This window comes from Sinohyriopsis cumingii, chromosome 3 (genome assembly GCF_028554795.1).
Source record: "Sinohyriopsis cumingii isolate HCF-2022 chromosome 3, ASM2855479v2, whole genome shotgun sequence".
NCBI lineage: Eukaryota > Metazoa > Mollusca > Bivalvia > Unionida > Unionidae > Sinohyriopsis > Sinohyriopsis cumingii.
This window is the reverse complement of record NC_142963.1, coordinates 79,840,151-79,859,946: the sequence shown is the minus strand read 5'-3', so window position 1 is coordinate 79,859,946 and position 19,796 is coordinate 79,840,151. Positions and strand designations below refer to the sequence as shown.

Sequence of the window (19,796 nt, the reverse complement as noted above, 5' to 3'; positions counted from 1 at the left end):
GGAGGGAGACATACTCTGTTCAGATGTGTTTTGGACTCCATACTAAATACTAAAATGTTGAGTTGGTATGATCTCAGATTTTTCCTTGTTGATGAGGAGTCCAAAACTGAGGAGCATAAATAAAAGTGTGATGCCACTAGGGTTATGCAACTGTCTATATAAGAAACCCAACCAATGTGCAGGAGCTGAATGTCTGTTCATCTTTCTGGAGTTGCAAGTTGGCTTAAGCTAGAACATAGACATAGCTGTTGACAGAGAAGAAAGAGGAGGACAAAACTCTGGTACATATATGTGACCCTCCCAGAAGGAACAGAAATTATACAGCAAAACATGTGTAGCATCTACTTATAACCCCTACAACTACAAGCTTTACATAGCACAAATATGACCTGAACAACACAGTAAGCTTATTAATTATGTGGATGGCCCAAGTTGAGAGACTCTAATAGCAACCCATGCAGGTAAGTACAAAAGTATGTCTATGTTTACAACAAAGTTAGACTTCAATAGAGACTGTGTGATATAAAGGAGACAGAAAACAGTTGAGATGGAGTAATATAACTTTCCCTGAGAAGAGAAACTTCTCTAACTTGCTCCCCTTCTGAATATCTTCCAAAACTCTTAAATAAGGTTTGTGAGGTCTCTCAACTGGAGAGAGCATACTACTGTACTCAGCACGAGCAGAAGCAGTATGTGAAGTATTCATTGAAAATACTTATATCAAGGTGAAATCACTCTGTCTGACTGTCATGAATGTGGTCAGAGATCTGCATTTAGCTACCATAGCTACAAATCTGAAGAGGGGGCTGGATTTGTGAGGCAGTAGTAGTAATAATTTAGGTTTTATAATCAGGTAACATATTTGAAGAAGAAATATCTACATTTTATAGCTGTATGTGGATGCAGGTAGAATTAAGAGTCTTTTTACAGAAGATATCTCTGTTTCTTTGAATCATAAATTAAATAAAAATATACGAAGACAGTGAAAAGAACTGGTTGTTGCTTTGGTACAAACTATAATTCAATTTTAAGATTTTAATTTACAATTCAAGCCATATACAATGCTGAAGATTCATTTACTAGAACAATGCTACAGCTAATTATAACCTCTGATCTATTTAAGTGCACTTTGGATTTATCCTAAGGAGATGGTTACCATTTCTATTTCTTTGATTGCAGGATTTAAAAAAGAAGAAAATGACTGATATCTGGGAGCAGCGTATTACATCCAGGTAAATATAATACTGATATTACTTCATTAAGTTCTCCCATTAAGACTTCTTATGTATATAGTAATATATTATACTGAATAAAACTTGCAGCCTCAAGAGTAAAGTCCAAGAACAGTTTACACTTTTTCAAAACCTCAGGTAGATCGATAAATGGACAGCAAGATGTAAAATATTTTTGTAGATTTACAACTTAAGAGAAAGTGAAAGAGTCATTACTACTTATATCAAAATGTACCAAATGGTCTTACCTATGATCTATTTCAAAATATCCCATGCCTCCATCAATCTTGTATTCCAAATTTTCACTGGGATCTTTAGCTGAAGCCTATGGAAAAAGAAACATATTTTCACATTTTGAATCATAGATCTCGTGCAACTGCAATGAAAACTTTACCAATAATAGTGTTTAAATATTTATGAGCATAACCAAAAATATTAGTGTTACAATAATATGCAAAAGAAGATTGTTTACCAGCTTATAGTAAAATAAGATTCTTCAGTAATACTTACTCATTCATAATACCTTAGGAGAACTACTTCCTTGAAATTAAGCCCTCACAGGTGAAAACATTTCATCTAAAACGTTAATGTTAGATAGTGTGAGGTCCCCTCGATACAGGGATTGGTACAGAATCCCAGAAATACTTTCATTATTTCTGGAATGAGAAGTACACTTTCCATTTTGATGTAACTGCAGGGTGACTGCAAGGGTGTATGTTTATTATGATCAGGTAAGTATTGTCGAAGAAAATTATTTATAACAGAAAAAATGATTTCTTCTTCCAAATGCATTACCCAATCATAATAAATTAGGACAATCATGGTAAGAGGTGGATGGAGTTACATATTTAACTATTAGAGGCTTAGATCACTGGTCCCCTAATATATTATGAGGACAGCATACACTGAATATAAGTTCATTGTAATGTCATGTCTTACACAATGAAAAACAGACAATTGAAAGTTGTTTACAAATACAAAATAGAATAGTCTTCTTTCATCTTTTTGACTGCCTTTCTGCAGTGACAAGGTGACCCTTACATCAGGTAGCCATCAAAGTGTGTGGATATAAGACCCTCCGGTTACTCCATCAAGTCATTCCAACATTACTCCCATGGAGGTGAAAATGCTGTCATTGCATAGGATTCCATAAGTCACCATCTTAGCTGCACTATAACTTTCAGTTTAGAACACTCATTTGAACTGGTCCAAACTACAGCTCACAATGGAACAAAGGTCAGTCCGTTGTTATACCTCTACTACTCACCTCCTTGTAAAAAAAACAGGTTTACTGAATATCCATTTTCGAACAGTGTCCAAAAATTCCTCGAGTAGGGAAATTTTACAGAAGGCAACCTAGTTATTTTTTGTAAGATTTCAACTTTCACTATGACTGTCCTGGAAACCCATAGCCATCAAAATTCCTAGATTCTATTCACATTTTCAACTTCAAACAGTCAGTTAGCAGGCAAACCGATAAATCTGATCAATTTTAGACTGGATTTTCATAGGCTTAATGATAATACTCTACTGAAGTGCAGAGTATCAATTCTCCATGGTATAGTAGTGTTAGGGACCAGTTACACACTGATAAAAGAGAGCGCCATCAGTCTGTGATCGAGAATTTGACTTTGCACCACCCTCACTATTCATAAGCAGATCTATGAAGCTCCGAAGAAGAATGTCACAAGCATATTTAATGCAGCAAAATTTGTATGCTACAGTAGTAAGATCACCTGAAGTTCCAGCTGTAAAGAGCTATTCAAGACTATCAACAAGCTAATGTTAAAGAATAAATGTACACCACTTCCACCGATCTTCTCTCTTGTCCTGCTTGCAAATTTCTTTTGTGACAAAATTCATTCGATTAGAAAAAAGCTTGACAACACAATTTCAATTGACTCACTGTCACCATACAGCTGTGATAGAGAATATCCATGACAACCCTTAACAGCCTTTAAACCTGTCTCTTTGGATTCAATACACTCAACTGTGATGAAGAGCACGACAAAGTCACATGAACTCAACCTAATTCTGACAACACTGATTCCTGAGTGCTTAGATGCAATATTACCTTCATTGTAAAGTCTCTGCCTCAAACTGAATCTTGACTCTACTGATTTAAAGAACTGTTCCTTGTTTCTATCCTCTTAATTATATAAAAAATCTTTGAAAAAGTTGTTCTATTCTAAGTTGTATTTCATCTGAATTCAAATAGTATTTTTAGCAATGTACAATCTGCATATTGCAATTGGCATAGTACTGAAGCTGCCCTTCTGAGAGTACTTAATGACCTTCTCTCTGTTTTATATAGTAGAAATATTAGTTTTCACACTCCTTATACTTGTCTGTGACATTTGACACAATAGAACATGATATATTATTTCACCATTTCCAGCATGTATTTGGTATTCATGATAAAGCCTTACTATGGTTCAAGTCCTACTTAGCCAATGGGACACAGAATATGACCATAAATGGAAAACATTCCACCCAAGTTGATCTATGTTTTGGTGCCCCACAAGGCTCTGTTCTCATGCCTGAGACCATTCTCTTCACTGTTTACACAAAGCCATTCTCCATTGTCATAGACTGACATCCAGTGTCTCACCAACTGCACACTGATGACACTCAAATATACAAATCCAGCTATCCAAGTGAAGTTACCATCCATAGCATAGAGAGGTGCAGTGTGAAGTCATGGATGACATGTAATAAGCTGCAGATGAACAATGATAAAACTGAAGCCATTCTGTTCACCATGCAAAGATTTTCTCATTCACATCCTTTACTTCAAAAAATAAGTATCAGCAATATCAACCTTAAATTCACACAGACGGTATCAAACCTCAGCTATCACTCTCGACAGTATCATCTCATTACCAGAACATGTAATGAACATATGCATAGGATTTTGTCTGAGATGCCTAGTAAACTAACTTGTTAACCTAGACAGTTAGGTGCTAAGTTTGCCTTTTGGGTTTGGTTTATAATGGACCAATAAGTGAGAATGCCTGGTGTCCATAATCTTGGTTCAGTCCTGATTTTGAACAACACATGGCATGGGGAGCCACTCCTAGGTGTTCACATGATAATGTCCATATTATTGCCTCGAGAAGGAATGATTTGGTTTTCATATATATCCTCCTCATCTACATTTTCCTCCTGTATGCTGATGTCATTTATGTATCTTTCAAAAAGAGACAGTGTGATAAAATCCATGTACATTCTATATCCAGTCAGGTCACACAGTGCAATAAAATCCATGTACATTCCATATCCAGTCAGGTCACACAGTTCATAAAAAGAACATTAGCATGAACATAATAGTTTTCCTATTAGTTTGAGGTGTTGGGTAAGATACATCATCAAAGTGATCAGTTATAAGAAATTCAATATTCTTCTCAGAGAACACAGAAAATTTGACTAATGCGATGATAAAGATAGTATTTTGTCAGTAGTGTCAGCATTAGGAGAGATATCTACACAGTTTGCAGTTGCAGACTCTTCAGTAATGTCTGATTTATTCATGTAACTTCCATCTTAAATTTGTTTCGCTAACTTTATATCTCAAATTAATCTGCAAAGGCTACAAAAAAGGATACTTGGAACTTTGTTACACACCTGTGCAACTTCGTTGGTCCACCATATTGAACAACCTTTTATAAATCCATTTTTATACTTTCATGTGTTTTCTTATGAACCAATGTTTGTAAACTGAAAAATTAGGATGAGAGATATTCTGATACAGCATTTTAACAATTGTGATACTTACATTTACTTGCAAAAGTATAGTTGGGGGAGAAGCACTTTCTGCTATGTTCAGTTCTGAGCCATTTAATGGGCTGAATATCACAGGCAAGAACATATTAACATCTGTCACATCTGTTACATGGATAAAAACAACACAAACTGTTGACCTGTGATTAAAAAACAAAGAAAATTATTGGGGAAGAACTATAACATCCATTTTTTGCTAAAATAAAGTCATTTTTTTCGTTCAACATGTATTCATTCCGATATTGATTTCTATAAATTTCAACATTTACGAAAGCTATTTTTGGAATGGACATCTCTATCTAATACACAAAATCTATACTCAGTCTTGACTAACAGAACTTAAGTTGGAATAAAAGCAATAGTTTAGTAAGATGTATAGAATGTTTTACATCTCAAGCATAATCAAAGATTTTTGCTGTTCTCAATAAAAGCATTGAGCAGAAAAAGAAACAAGAACATTGTAAATGGCACATTTTTTTAATAGTTCACTATGTAGATACTGAAATATTTGTGTGGAAACCATTTTCATTCTTTCAGTCATAGCGACCATGACTTTGACCTCTTGATTTTAAAATTGACAGTCTTCTTCCAGTCTGTAATGTATGACTAATTTTATTGTGTGGAAACCATTTTTCTTCTTTCAGTCGAACTGACCTGCACTATTATTATTATTATTAGTAGTAGTAGTAGTATCATGTCAAAGTACAATGTGTAGTAGTATCATGTCAAAGTACAATGTGTAGTAGTATCATGTCAAAGTACAATGTGTAGTAGTATCATGTCAAAGTACAATGTGTAGTAGTATCATGTCAATGTGTAGTAGTATCATGTCAAAGTACAATGTGTAGTAGTATCATGTCAAAATACAATGTGTAGTAGTATCATGTCAAAGTACAATGTGTAGTAGTATCATGTCAATGTGTAGTAGTATCATGTCAAAGTACAATGTGTAGTAGTATCATGTCAAAGTACAATGTGTAGTAGTATCATGTCAAAGTACAATGTGTAGTAGTATCATGTCAAAGTACAATGTGTAGTAGTATCATGTCAAAGTACAGTGTGTAGTAGTATCATGTCAAAGTACAATGTGTAGTAGTATCATGTCAAAGTACAATGTGTAGTAGTATCATGTCAAAGTACAATGTGTAGTAGTATCATGTCAAAGTACAATGTGTAGTAGTATCATGTCAAAGTACAATGTGTAGTAGTATCATGTCAATGTGTAGTAGTATCATGTCAAAGTACAATGTGTAGTAGTATCATGTCAAAGTACAGTGTGTAGTAGTATCATGTCAAAGTACAAAATGTAGTATTATCATGTCAAAGTACAATGTGCAAGTTCTGTTCTTGAGAGATCTCATTATATAAAGATAATTTTCATGCAACCTGCCATCATCACACCATGATTCCAAAAAGGCGAGTGAGTAAATTATTGTATCTGTCTTTTAATACTGATACATTATGACAGTTGGGAATAAAGTGAAGTTGTACATAGAAAACAGTATAAACCACATAGGATCTAGAAGCCATGGTAGCTCAGTTGGTAGAACGTCTGGTTCATAATACAAGGATCCAAGGTTAGATATTCAGCCAAACCAGCCTGGGTTGGCTGCTTTAGTGTGTTCTTGGGAAAAACACTTAGCTCCCATTTCCTTGGCATTATATAGCCAATAATAAGTATAAAGTGATGATAAAGACCAACCAAACAACCGACCATTAGAGGATATCCTCCCCTCTCTCTCTCCCTCTGTTCGAGGGTCAGGTTGTATCCTAATAATCATTTTTTATTTGTGTGTATTTTATATGCTTTATTATCATTGTTGTTGTGATTATTTTTTGTTATTATTAATATTATTATTATTATTATTATGATGTCAAAGTACAGTGTGTCTCAAATATCAAAGACAATTTTGAAAGATTGTTTTAAATTATTTATTTACATTGACCTCCTTATGGGGTATAATATTGTTCAACTAGTTTTTATAAATCTCATATCAAATGAACACTTTTGTGTGAGACTTTATATAAATGAAGCTACAATAAAAGTGAGTGATATGGCAAGAAAGAAATAAGAGGAGAAACTGTGTTTTGTCTTCCAAACCTTTTTTATGAAGGTAACTGTGGATGATCTTCTACAACAACATCTAATCTATACTTTGTGACATATGGCCAAGGGATGGTCTTCGTCAAAATGATTTCACCAGTTGCATTGTTGATAGTAAAGGGAATTAATTCATTGTCATCCCTGAGGACACTATAGGAAACATATCCATTTCCCTCTAAGTCTGGATCAGTTGCAATTACCTAAGAAGAAAATAATCACAAACATTATTGGTATTTTTAAACTTTCTTCTTTATAAGGATAAACTGACTGAGTAAGCTTGAAAATTAGATTCTATGCAAACAACTGCATACTGAATTCAAAGGAAGCAAATGTAAAAAGTTATTGTAAGTATTAGTTTGACAAAAATGGTAGATCTACAGTTTGCATAAAACCAACAAATACAGTAGAATCTGCGTTGAAAGACCACCCCTTCTGCCAAATAAATTATGGTCTCTCAAGACAGGTGATCCTTCATAATATGTGAAACATTATGTATTCAATAAATCTGTGCATGGAGATCCTGATCTCTCAAAGCAATGGTCTTTCAAGACAGGTTTTACTGTACATCCAGTCTTCAAATACATGTACAAGATGACACAAAATAGTAATACATACAATGTCCTTCACCTTTTTCTGTGCATATTAGGAATAAAAAAGATTAAAAAATTAACAATATTACCAATATAAATATTAAAAGCATGAAAAGTATAAAATAATAAACATAAAAACATCCTCAAAATAATCAAGCTGACATATAAAACTTTCTGAAAACTGGACATGACTAACAATACATAATTTTTTGAAACACTAACCTGACAGATTGGACTACCGGTCACATGTGCATCTTTATGTATTGTGCAGTCAGGATCTTTTTCACACTGTGGTGAGTTGTCATTCATGTCTGTTAGACTTATGTGGAGAGTACTGTTGCCACTGAACATGTTTTCATGGTATAAAGAAACAGCCCTCACCTACAAATATAAGCAGGAATTTATTAATTGTGCCATGTAACAGTGTTTTATTATGTACATGATTTCAAAGTTGGGAAATATCCCTTGCACTTTTTAAGAACTATTTGTGCTATGCTATTTTTTTCCTGGTTTTTTTTGGGGGGGGGGGGTTTTGTATAAATAAAAGTCAAATATACTTAAATTCCTGGTTTTGTCACAAAAATTACATTTTTTGTTGGTACTGAAATATTTGCATTGTGGATGAGTCCTGGACTTTCCATAGATGGGCAAATATGGGCTGCTTCCTTAAATTCATGGTTTGCAGGAAACACAAAAATGAAAAAGTAGTAGCCAATGATTAATAATAGAAAATTCAAAGCATCTGCCAAACTTAGATACAACAAATAGGTGTAACTGTGTGCTAATAAATTTTAATCAGGCTTTAGTTGAAAATATATATATAAAAAATTCTTTCATATGCCTTTTTCACAGATACGTGTTAAAGGATTGAAAAAAGACAAATATTACCACTACAATCTCTGCACAACGAAATAATTGATAATGCAGTGATTATGAAATAAAGCAAAGGATGCTTATTAAGTATAATCTGCTGCCAATTTATTCCAAACTTTAACAGTGTGACATCAATGTTATTCATGAATACCAACTTCTGTGGATTTGGTGAATCCTACAAAGAACAAAAATTATTTGGCAAACAAGTTTGGGAAAAGATGACATAAGCTAAAATCTAGGTCTGATCGCATTCATGTTGTTCTTAATATTTGGCACATTCTCATAGGACTGTGTGACTAAGCACCTAAGAAATTGCAAGGTATAATAATATCCAAGATATGTTACCAAAAGTTTGATGCTTAAACACACTTAATTTTTAAAAAATACTTTTGTCTGTGGAGTCTTTACAAATAGCAATAATGGAAGCTTACCTTCTACAAGAGCAACGTAAGTAGCTATATACTTTTGACACAGTAATATATCAAGTTTCATGGAGATCAGTCAATTAAAACAAGGGACAATAATTGCATCTACACAATTATGTCATACATAACACATACAGCACTAAGTCAAAAAGGGCAATAACTCTAACAAAAATAAGAGGAGTAGTGTGATTTGTCAAAATTCATGTCTTCAGATAAAGACCAATAACATGAACAAAGTCTGGTGGCAATCCACTGAAAACTGAGGCTTGCTACATTCACAAGTTTCTATCATTTAATGCTAAATCCAGACACCAGCCTAAAAAGCAATAACTCATAAGAATTGTAGGAGTACAGTCATTTGTCTATATGTACACCTTCAGGTGATGAGCATAACAGTCACATGGCAATCTATGAGAAACAGTGTACTAAATTTTGTACTGGATAGATGGATGGACACAGGGATTTTTATATACATCTTCCTATGTCGAGAGGGTATAAAAAGTTTAGTTGTGAAGGAAGAAGAATATGCACACATTTAGTCATTAACTATTTAAGATTACATAAATGTTAAACATTTTACCTAAAGTGACTTTGAACAGTTGTTGTTGTTGTGGGGTTTAATGCCATTTTGCAGCACACGATAGGCTTATGCATGGCGGCCAGTATTAATGATGGAGGAAGAACCCGGGAAAACCCCAGGAAGAACCACTGACCCATGAGAAGCTACTGATAAGCTTTCTCACATACCCACATTAGCTGAATCCTAGACTCGAACCCACGCAGACACTGAGGTGAGATGGCAGTGATCCGTAACGGAGAGCGCTTTAGAAAACTCGGCCACTCGTGGCCCTGACTTTGAACAGTAAATTGAGAATAATTAAGCAATATATTCACTTACAGTCATTGTAGTTTTAGTCCATGTCTCAAAATCCAGGGCACTTTGGTTGCTGACCGAAATGATTCCCGTGGAAGAATTCAGAGAAAATGCATGCCAAGGACCAGGATTAACGATTTCAAAGAAAAGCTTTGTGTTGATCTCATTCTGAAAAGATTAATTGTATAAAGTCTTTAATTATTATTAGAGTAAATATTTATTACAAATTTTCAGATTAACAAAGTACTTTGCAATTCCAGCTATGTCTACTATGGTAATGTAACTGTTATCGTGATATAAGGAACTCTGAAACACAAAATTCAAGCAACTTAATGGAACAGCAAACTTTATAAGACAAATTATTTTTAAAGTCTTCACATTTTCCCTACATTTTCACTGCAAAATCTATCCTGATATAACACACTTTGATAAAATAAAACTATTAAATAAAGATTCAAAATTTATGTTCCATGAACAAATTACCTCGGCAAAAAAGAATCAAGTTTATACAGGTGAGTAACCCTGAAAATGTACCATTTTGCATCAGATAGAGTGAGAAGAAAAAGAAATTGTAACTATTTCACCCTAAAAAAGAATGTAATCATTATCCAGTGAAATTTCTTTCCGTATTACCACATTCCCTGATTAAATAATCCACCAACAGTGTTTCAACATTCTTATAAGCAGTATATTACAGAAAATTCACAAATGACAAGTTATTTTTAGAAGTCAAACTTTCTTCATGGTTTCAGATGATAACCATATTATGCTACCATAATAACCTGTATCAAATCTTACTTAGATTGGTTATACCAGATGAAACCATGTTATCTTAATTGATCATTTCAGTTCAAAATTGTAAAGGTGCTTTATCCAAGGACATATGATTACCAACTATAATTGTCTAAATAAAAAAAGATTATGAAGAAATATAATATTTTGGGTCATGCAGCCATCTTTCCAACATTATGGTTAGCAATTGATACCAACTTAATTAATGCAAATATTATTTCACTTTGTTGAGATAAACAACTGAGCTTCATTAAGGCTGTTAACTGGGACTGTGCTAAAACTAGCTATAGCAATGGGTCTGAGATAAAAATAGAATGATCATCAGCTCTAAATAAATGATCTTACACTTCATGAAAATAACATTATGAAGAAATATAGTGGTATTATCCTCATCATAACATCAAATTTGACACATTATCTTTTTAAAATTATATAAACAAATTTTGAAATATTTGAGTCCATCAGAAATAACCTTGGGAACAGTCAAATGCACAACATACATATATGTATGTATATTCAAAAACAAATATAAATTAATCAGAAGAATAACTTGTATTTATTAAAATTTAATGACAAATAAAACGGAATTTATTTAAACAGAAGCTCATTTGTTGTTTTAATGGGTTTGAAAAGCATATACATATACATTTCAAAATAATGTCAATAAACACTTGAAATCATAAGGACACTAAATCAGGACCTTATTTTGAAGTACTGCTAGTGTCATGTATTCAGTTGGATTGTACTGCTAGTGTTATGTTTTCAGTTGGATTGTACTGCTAGTGTTATGTATTCAGTTGGATTGTACTGCTAGTGTTATGTATTCAGTTGGATTGTACTGCTAGTGTTATGTATTCAGTTGGATTGTACTGCTAGTGTTATGTATTCAGTTGAATTGTACTGCTAGTGTTGTGTATACAGTTGGATTGTACTGCTAGTGTTATGTATTCAGTTGGATTGTACTGCTAGTGTTATGTATTCAGTTGGATTGTACTGCTAGTGTTATGTCTTCAGATGGATTGTACTGCTAGTATTATGTATTCAGGTGGATTGTACTGCTAGTGTTATGTATTCAGTGGTAAGTGTTATGTATTCAGTTGGATTGTACTGCTAGTGTTATGTATTCAGTTGAATTGTACTGCTAGTGTTGTGTATTCAGTTGGATTGTACTGCTAGTGTTATGTATTCAGTTGGATTGTACTGCTAGTGTTATGTATTCAGTTGGATTGTACTGCTAGTGTTGTGTATTCAGTTGGATTGTACTGCTAGTGTTATGTATTCAGTTGGATTGTACTGCTAGTGTTATGTATTCAGTTGAATTGTACTGCTAGTGTTATGTATTCAGTTGGATTGTACTGCTAGTGTTATGTATTCAGTTGGATTGTACTGCTAGTGTTATGTATTCAGTTGAATTGTACTGCTAGTGTTATGTATTCAGTTGGATTGTATTGCTAGTGTTCTGTATTCAGTTCGATTGTACTGCTAGGGTTGTGTATTCAGTTGAATACATTACCCTAAATACAACCCTGATAAATCTGCAGAATATAAACAATTACATGAATACAATCGTTACCAAGTAGTATTGGGTTTGTGTTTGTCTAATCATGATAATTTAAGATCAATTTGTTTTTTCATTATTTGCATCAGATATGATACAGAATCATGCCTAATGGAGAGTGATTAAAAATAATCGAAGAGGCCATGGCAGGCTTTTGTGACACCATGAAACACTGTTGTTTTTCACAAATACCATCTCAATTGATGCAATAAATGACTCACTTGTTAATGACATGTGCTCATATTCGATGATGTAAATGACTCAGTCTTGACTGGTATGTGATCATATCTGATGATGTAAATGATTCAGTCTTGACTGGTATGTGATCTTATTCGATGATGTAAATGACTCAGTCTTAACTGGTATGTGCATTGAACACAATCTAAACAGGAAAGACAAGTCATGATGATTATTTAATATTCATCAGTGTGTCAAATGCTTTAATGATACGACCTTCAATGACACTTTCAAAACATTATTTTGGTACATAATAAAGAGAGTACTGAAGAATAAGGTCCTAGAATTTATAACCGTCTGAAGGGTAAAGGCAGAGCTTTTATATATGCCGAATGAAGGCTTGTGTTGAAATATACCTGCATGAAAAATAGGTCTTTGTGGTAAATAGTTATTATGCTTCCATTTGTATTTTAATGATCTATTTTGTATCCTGAAGCTAAAGGTTTTCATGCATTTTGACCTATATCTGGAGACATTTTTTTACATTGTTCTCTGGCTCTCTGCTTCAAAAAGTACCACTCATAGTGCAACGCCATATTTATAATAACTGTTAGACATCATAAAAATGTATTTGCAAAACAACAAAATGTAAATCTTTTAAAATGATAAATATGAATGTGGGATAAAATCAACAAACCTTATCTGCATCTATTGCCTGAATCTGAATTACAAAGGAACCGTTTGGAGCATTTTCTTGTATTCTGGCATGACATTCTGTCTCTGACATCACAGGGCGATTATCATCCACATCATTGATTCTTACTTCCACTGTGGCAAAGGTGAATCTGTTGATTGGATTGTCTTCTTGATATGCCTAAAATGCATGAAGATACATTAATAATAATAATAATAATAATAATAATAATAAAAATAAATGTTCAGAAAATAAAAAACAAATAATGTAATGTTTAAAAATAATAATATTGATAATAATAATATGCTTATAGAAGAACAAGATTGTCACATTTGCCTGCCAGTGATTACATAAGTCAAGAACAAAAGAATGGGTTAGCGCAATGAGTATGTCGACCCTACACTGTTACGGCGATTTTGTTTGTACAAGAACCTTTTGTTAGGTGCTATCGCTCGCATATAGATGTTAAAAGCTTTGATCTAAGAAAAAGGATCCTCAATGCTATTGTAAATCTCTCCGCTTGACAGATGGCCTGAGGCCCGTCTGTTAATCTGGACCGACTGGGGGTAGAATTGATATCCAATCAGAACTGAGGAAGGGTGGGGCCATCAATTCGAATCAGAACTTAACAGTCCTTTGAACTGATAACGAATTAGTGATTTGTAAGCCGTCGTACTGGTAAAGCAGAATATACTCACTCCGAGGGAGCCACTCGTGATTTGGCGGGAAAACTCTTAGTACATTCTAAGGACAGAAAGCTTCATAAAGGTCAGTGAGTTATTTGTTCAATTCTTGCAGAATGTTACGGCATTGTAATTGTAATTAAGTGCATTATGTATATTTACTTACTAGAATCGCTAGGATGTAGAATTACCCTTGTATTGTTTAATTTTCATGTGTACTTAAGAAATGAGCTATGATTATGTAGATTGCTCGCTCGTCAGAATTAGTATTGTATTTCGCTATTTAGTTACTTCGTAGTAAACTAGTGTATTTATTCATGTGATATTCTAGATTTTGCCATTGTGAATTAAATGGTATGAGCTTGTAAAATGGTTGCAATGTGTAAATTTAAATAATATGGATATTTGAATATTTGTGTACACTTGTGGGAGTGTAAAGTACAGAAATGCGTCGGATTATTGTGATATGGTTGAGAATAATGAGATTAAGAATATATATATATATATATATATATATATATATATATATATATATATATATATATATATATATATATATATATATATATATATATATATATATTGATGTGACGCAATTTAGTGATTTCTGTATGATAAGTAGGATACCGCTCTTATTGCAACGTTGTTTTATAAGAACGTGTGTGTTTTTCGATGTGCACGAATGCGTGACCAAAGATGTAGATAACCTTGATCTGATGATTGATTGATTGTTGATTTAGTGTGAGCGAGATGGCTAACACATATGCTAACGTCCTTGTGTTTTTCGTAGGAAGCTTTTGGGGATAGAGTAGTGAAGTCCCGAGTCTCAGAGAGACAGGATAGAAATAGGTGGAGAACACCAGAAGGAGAAGTAGAGAATAGAATTAGGCAGGGAACAAGCCTCGTTGAAGGAAAGAGAGAAAGAAAAGGAGGAGGAGAAAGGAAGAAAAAGGGGAGGAGGACAGGAAGAATCGGAGAACGCTGAAATGAGGAATTTAGCAAGAGGCGTAGTAAACTCAGATGAGTAGCAACCAAGTACAGGGGAAAGCCATCTCACACTAAAATCATGTGATGAAATAGGTTGTCACATGGTCGAGAGGAAGCAGATTGGTTGAGAACTTAATATCGTTTAATTTGTATCATGTATTAAATTGTTATTCTTTTGGATTTCACCCATGTGTTCTTAATAATTTAATTGTCGGTATTGCTGACTGGGGGCTCGGAGCATTACCTCTCTATCACTAATTTCACTTCCTACAAAAACGAGCCAGGGTGGGAATTCCACAGTAATTCAAATAATATTGGGAGCACCCCACCCCAACGCATAACAGTGAGTCACATAGAACTTCACAAAGATCAATAATTTAATGTTTATCAATATTTATAACAATAAAGGAAGATGAAAAACCAATTACTACTTTGGTGCATATGTGACAAGAATGAATGAATAGGTTAATAACATTTTCATCAGTGCAGTAAATTATTTAATCTTCACAATTTAAATGGCCCAACAGACCACACAGAGTTGAGTGTGGTCTGTATATTCTGTGAATCATATTGATACAGTAAGTTTGTGAGACCTGAGCTAAAGATTGTCTTGATATTTTCCGCATTATGACATGTACACATACATACTTCAATAACCTGAATCTCCTTCCCTAAACAGTTGAGAATCTTTAATGTATACCCAAATTCCTTTCTGACTGAAATGTGATTTATAAAACAATCAACTTAGAATGTTTAGGGATATCTTAGAATAATTCACAGTAAGCATAATTTTCTCTGCTGTGCTGCAGGTAAGGTAACAAGATGTATAACACTACTGCCTCACCTGCAAAGAATATCACAGTAATCTCAAGGTTGTTTTGGTATAAAATCATATAAAAGTAAGATCGAAGCATGTCAAAGTATTCTAAAGCATGTAAATGTTGAACCAAGGGAATGTGTTACATAAGAATGTGGGGCTCCGAGTGACCGAGTGGTCTAAAGCGCTCTTCGTTATGGATCACTGCCATCTCACCTTTGTCTGCGGTGGTTCAAGTCTAGGGTTCAGCCAATGTGGGTATGTGAGAAAGCTTGCCAGTAGCTTCTCGTGGGTCGGTGGTGTTTCCGGGGTGTTCCCGGGTTCTTCCTCCACCATTAATACTGGCCGCCATGTATAGCCTATCATGTGCTGAAAAATGGCGTTAAACCCCACAACAACAACAACAACAACATAAGAATGTCAATGTATTACATGTACCAATGCATGCCAATATATTATTTAAGCATGTCAATGTAGGAGCATGTCAAGGTATTACAGTAAAACCTGTCTTGAGAGACCACTGCTATGAGAGACTGCCTGTCTTGAGAGACCAGGTTCTCCATGTACAGATTTAGAGATTATATAGTGTTATAACCTGTCATGAGAGACCATTATGTTTTGGCAGAAGGGGTGGTCTTTCAAGACAGGTTCCACTGTACTAAGCATGACAAAGTAGGAGCATGTTAAAATAATAATGAATCATGTCAGTGTACAGTATAACCTGTTTTGAATGACCACCCCTTCTGCCAAAAAATAATGGTCTCTCAAGACAGGTGGTCTCTCATAACAGGTCATAACTTTATGTATCAATACATCTGTGCATGGAGATCCTGGTCTCTCAAAACAGGTGGTCTCTCATAGCAGTGGTCTCTCAAAACAGGTTTTACTGTATTACTGAAGCATTTCAATATATAAGCATGTCACTGTAGGAGCATGTCAAGGTATTACTGTTGCACGTCAATTTTGAGGCATGTCAAGGTACTACTAAATCGTGTCAATGTTGTAACATGCCATTGTGTTACTGATGCCTGTTGATTATTTTAGTAGTCATCACATCACTTAATCAACTAATTAACATGGTTAGTTTGTAATCACAATCTTTCATTTCAAAGCAAGAGCATGTTACGGTATTACTGAAGCATGTCAAATTATAAGCATGTCATGGTAGGAGCATGTCAAGGTACTACTGAAGCATGTCAATGTTGAGGCATGTCAAGGTACTACTGAAGCATGTCAGTGTTGAAACATGTCAAGGCACTACTGAAGATTGTCAATGTTGAAACATGTCAAGGTACTACTGAAGCATGTCAATGTTGAAACATGTCAAGGTACTACTGAAGCATGTCAATGTTGTAACATGCCAATGTGTTACTGATGCCTGTTGATTATTTTAGTAGTCATCACATCAATCAACTAATTAACATGGTTTAAGTTTGTAATCACAATCTTTCATTTCAAAGCATAAGCATGTTACAGTATAACTGAAGCACTTCAAATTTTAAGCATGTCATGGTAGGAGCATGTCAAGGTACTACTGAAGCATGTCAGTGTTGAAACATGTCAAGGTACTACTGAAGCATATCAATGTTGAAACATGTCAAGGTACTACTGATGCATGTCAATGTTGAAATATGTCAAGGTACTACTGAAGCATTCAATGTTGAAACATGTCAAGATGCTACTGAAGCATGTCAGTGTTGAAACATGTCAAGGTACTACTGAAGCATGTCAATGTGTTACTGAAGCATGCAGATTATTATAGTAGTCATCATATCAATCAACTAAATAACGGGATAAGTTTGCAATCACAATTGGTCAGTGCAATTAGGAGATATATTTATTTGCCTGCTTCAAAGTTTATTTGAAAATTGTTCCAACAAGATGTTTGTTAAAATAGTTTAAGTACAAAAGTTCAAATATCTGTAAAATAACATGGGAAAAAAATGTTGTAATCACTAAAAGCTAATCAGGTAATCTACATCAGCATACAACCAAACCATCCAGATTTCATTTGTTGATGTTGTGTGGTTTTTGCATTAACATGTTCAAAAAGTTTCTTGGGATCAATAGACAGACATATAAATGGATGTATGGCATTAACTTAAGATGACCCAGCAGCAAGTAGTGAGGACATCAAAGTTCATAATATTCTCCATGTTCCCTTATAAACTTATATGCAAAATCTTAGTACCATTGATTGATGGAAAAAGAAGTTATTAACCACTTGAAACAGATCATAGTGACCTATCCCTCTGACCTTGACTATAACACTGGACAACAAATTTTTACAAAAGTCATGTTACTGAAATAAAATTAGTCAATTCTTATCAATTTTTATGTGCTGAACACGAATATGACAGTCAAATTGCAAAATTGGCTCTAGTTTTTTTGTAATCTGCAAGAAATTAATGTTTACATAACGAAATGCATTCCAATAGTAAAAGGTCAACTGTAATAGCCTACCTATAAAAAATCAAGTCATTGACTACATCTTAGATTTCTTCGCCTGTCTCTTGTACAGCTGTTCGGGAGCATCTCTGAGGAGTGTCCAGCAGTAGTCAGCCAGCATTGTAGTGGACCATTTTCCCTGGTATCTTTGTTCCATTGTTGCGATATCTTGATGAAAACGTTCGCCGTGTTCATCACTAACAATACCACAGTTGCTAGGAAAGAAATCCAAATGGGAATGAAGGAAGTGAATCTTTAGAGACATATTGCAGCCAAGTTTCTTATACTTCATCAACATGTCTTCTACTAGTTCCTTATAGTTTTCTGCCCTAACATTTCCGAGGAAGTTTGTAGAAACTAGGCGAAAAGCATTCCATGCTTGTTTCGCGTCACCTTCCAGCAAGTTGTTGAACCGGTCATCTTTGAAAAGCTCTCGAATCTGAGGACCCACAAAAACTCCCTCTTTAATCTTTGCTTCGCTGAGTCGAGGGAATTTTTCATGCAGGTATCGGAATGCTGGCAAAGTCCGGTCAATGGCTTTCACGAAGTTCTTCATCAAACCTAGTTTGATGTGAAGGGGTGGTAGCAAGATTTTCTGAGCCTCAACCAGAGCTGGGTGTTGGATATTCTTCTCTCCAATGGCTACATTCTGCCTGTGAGTCCATTCCTTCCTCATGTAGTGCATTTCCCTTGCTCGGCTATCCCACTCGCATAAGAAACACATGTATTTTGTATATCCTTGCTGCAGTCCCATTAAAAGGGCAACTACCTTCAAATCACCACAGAGGTGCCAGCTGTACTTGTTATACTCAATGGAATTCAGTAGCTGCCTTAAGTTATCGTATGTCTCTTTCATGTGGACAGCATACGCTACTGGAATAGATGGAAGAATGTTTCCATTGTGCAAAAGCACAGCCTTGAGACTCAGTTTCGAAGAGTCCACAAATAGTCTCCATTCTTGTGGGTCATGAGTGATTTTTAAAGCATTCATGAGGCCCTCAATATCGGAACAGAATATCAGATTACTTTCCTTTCTGAAGAAAGGCTCCAATTGCTGGTGGCGCTTTCGATATGCAGTAATTGTGACATCTTCTTCTAGAAGATTCCATTGTTGGAGTCTTGATCCTAGCAATTCTGCCTTGTTCTTTGATAAGTCCAAATCACGAATCAGGTCATTTAGTTCTTCCTGTGTTATTCTGTGTGGGGTTGATGATGCACCACAGTGAAATCTGGATCACTGCATGCTGATGGACCAGGAGAAGAACAGGTCGACTCACCTTTGTCTTCGTCAGATGAATCAAGAGAATATTCTGCTGGAGGTTCTGGAATAGGAAGTCCCTCACCATGTGGAACTGGTCTCAATGCAGACGGAATGTTTGGGTAGACTATTCTCGACTTCTTTCGCTTCGTTATTCCGCCGGAAAGAGGAGGAACCAAGCAGAAGTAACAGTCATTTAGGTGGTTGCTTGGCTCTCTCCACACCATTGGGACTGCAAACGGCATTGATGACCTTTTGCAATTCAACCACTGTGAAAGCTGTGTTGTACATGTAGCACAGCATATATGCGGAGCCCAAGGCTTGTCTTGGTCACCAACCTTGCATCCGAAGTAAAGATGATATGCCTTCTTCACTTGAGAATTGATACTTTTCTTCTGGTTGGCAAATGTCACTTCCCCACAAATATAGCAAAAATTGTCCGCGGTATTAACACACTTTCGAGGCATTACTGTTCTTTATTGTACGTAAATGGATAAAATAATA

At 34.8% G+C, this 19,796-nt stretch overlaps 1 protein-coding gene across 1 annotated transcript in view; it reads right to left on the bottom strand.

Moving 5' to 3' along the window:
- Positions 1-5,026: 5,026 nt before the first annotated feature.
- LOC149803177 (fat-like cadherin-related tumor suppressor homolog) overlaps positions 5,027-19,796 on the bottom strand; it is an 80,257-nt gene continuing 65,487 nt past the window's right edge. The window contains exons 11-15 of the mRNA XM_089952792.1: positions 13,103-13,279; positions 9,903-10,046; positions 7,929-8,087; positions 7,114-7,316; positions 5,027-5,152 (exon numbers count right to left, since the gene is read on the bottom strand). Coding sequence (XP_089808918.1) covers positions 7,119-7,316; positions 7,929-8,087; positions 9,903-10,046; positions 13,103-13,279 — 678 coding nt within the window. The 3' untranslated portion in view covers positions 5,027-5,152; positions 7,114-7,118. The remainder of the gene's footprint in view (positions 5,153-7,113; positions 7,317-7,928; positions 8,088-9,902; positions 10,047-13,102; positions 13,280-19,796) is intronic.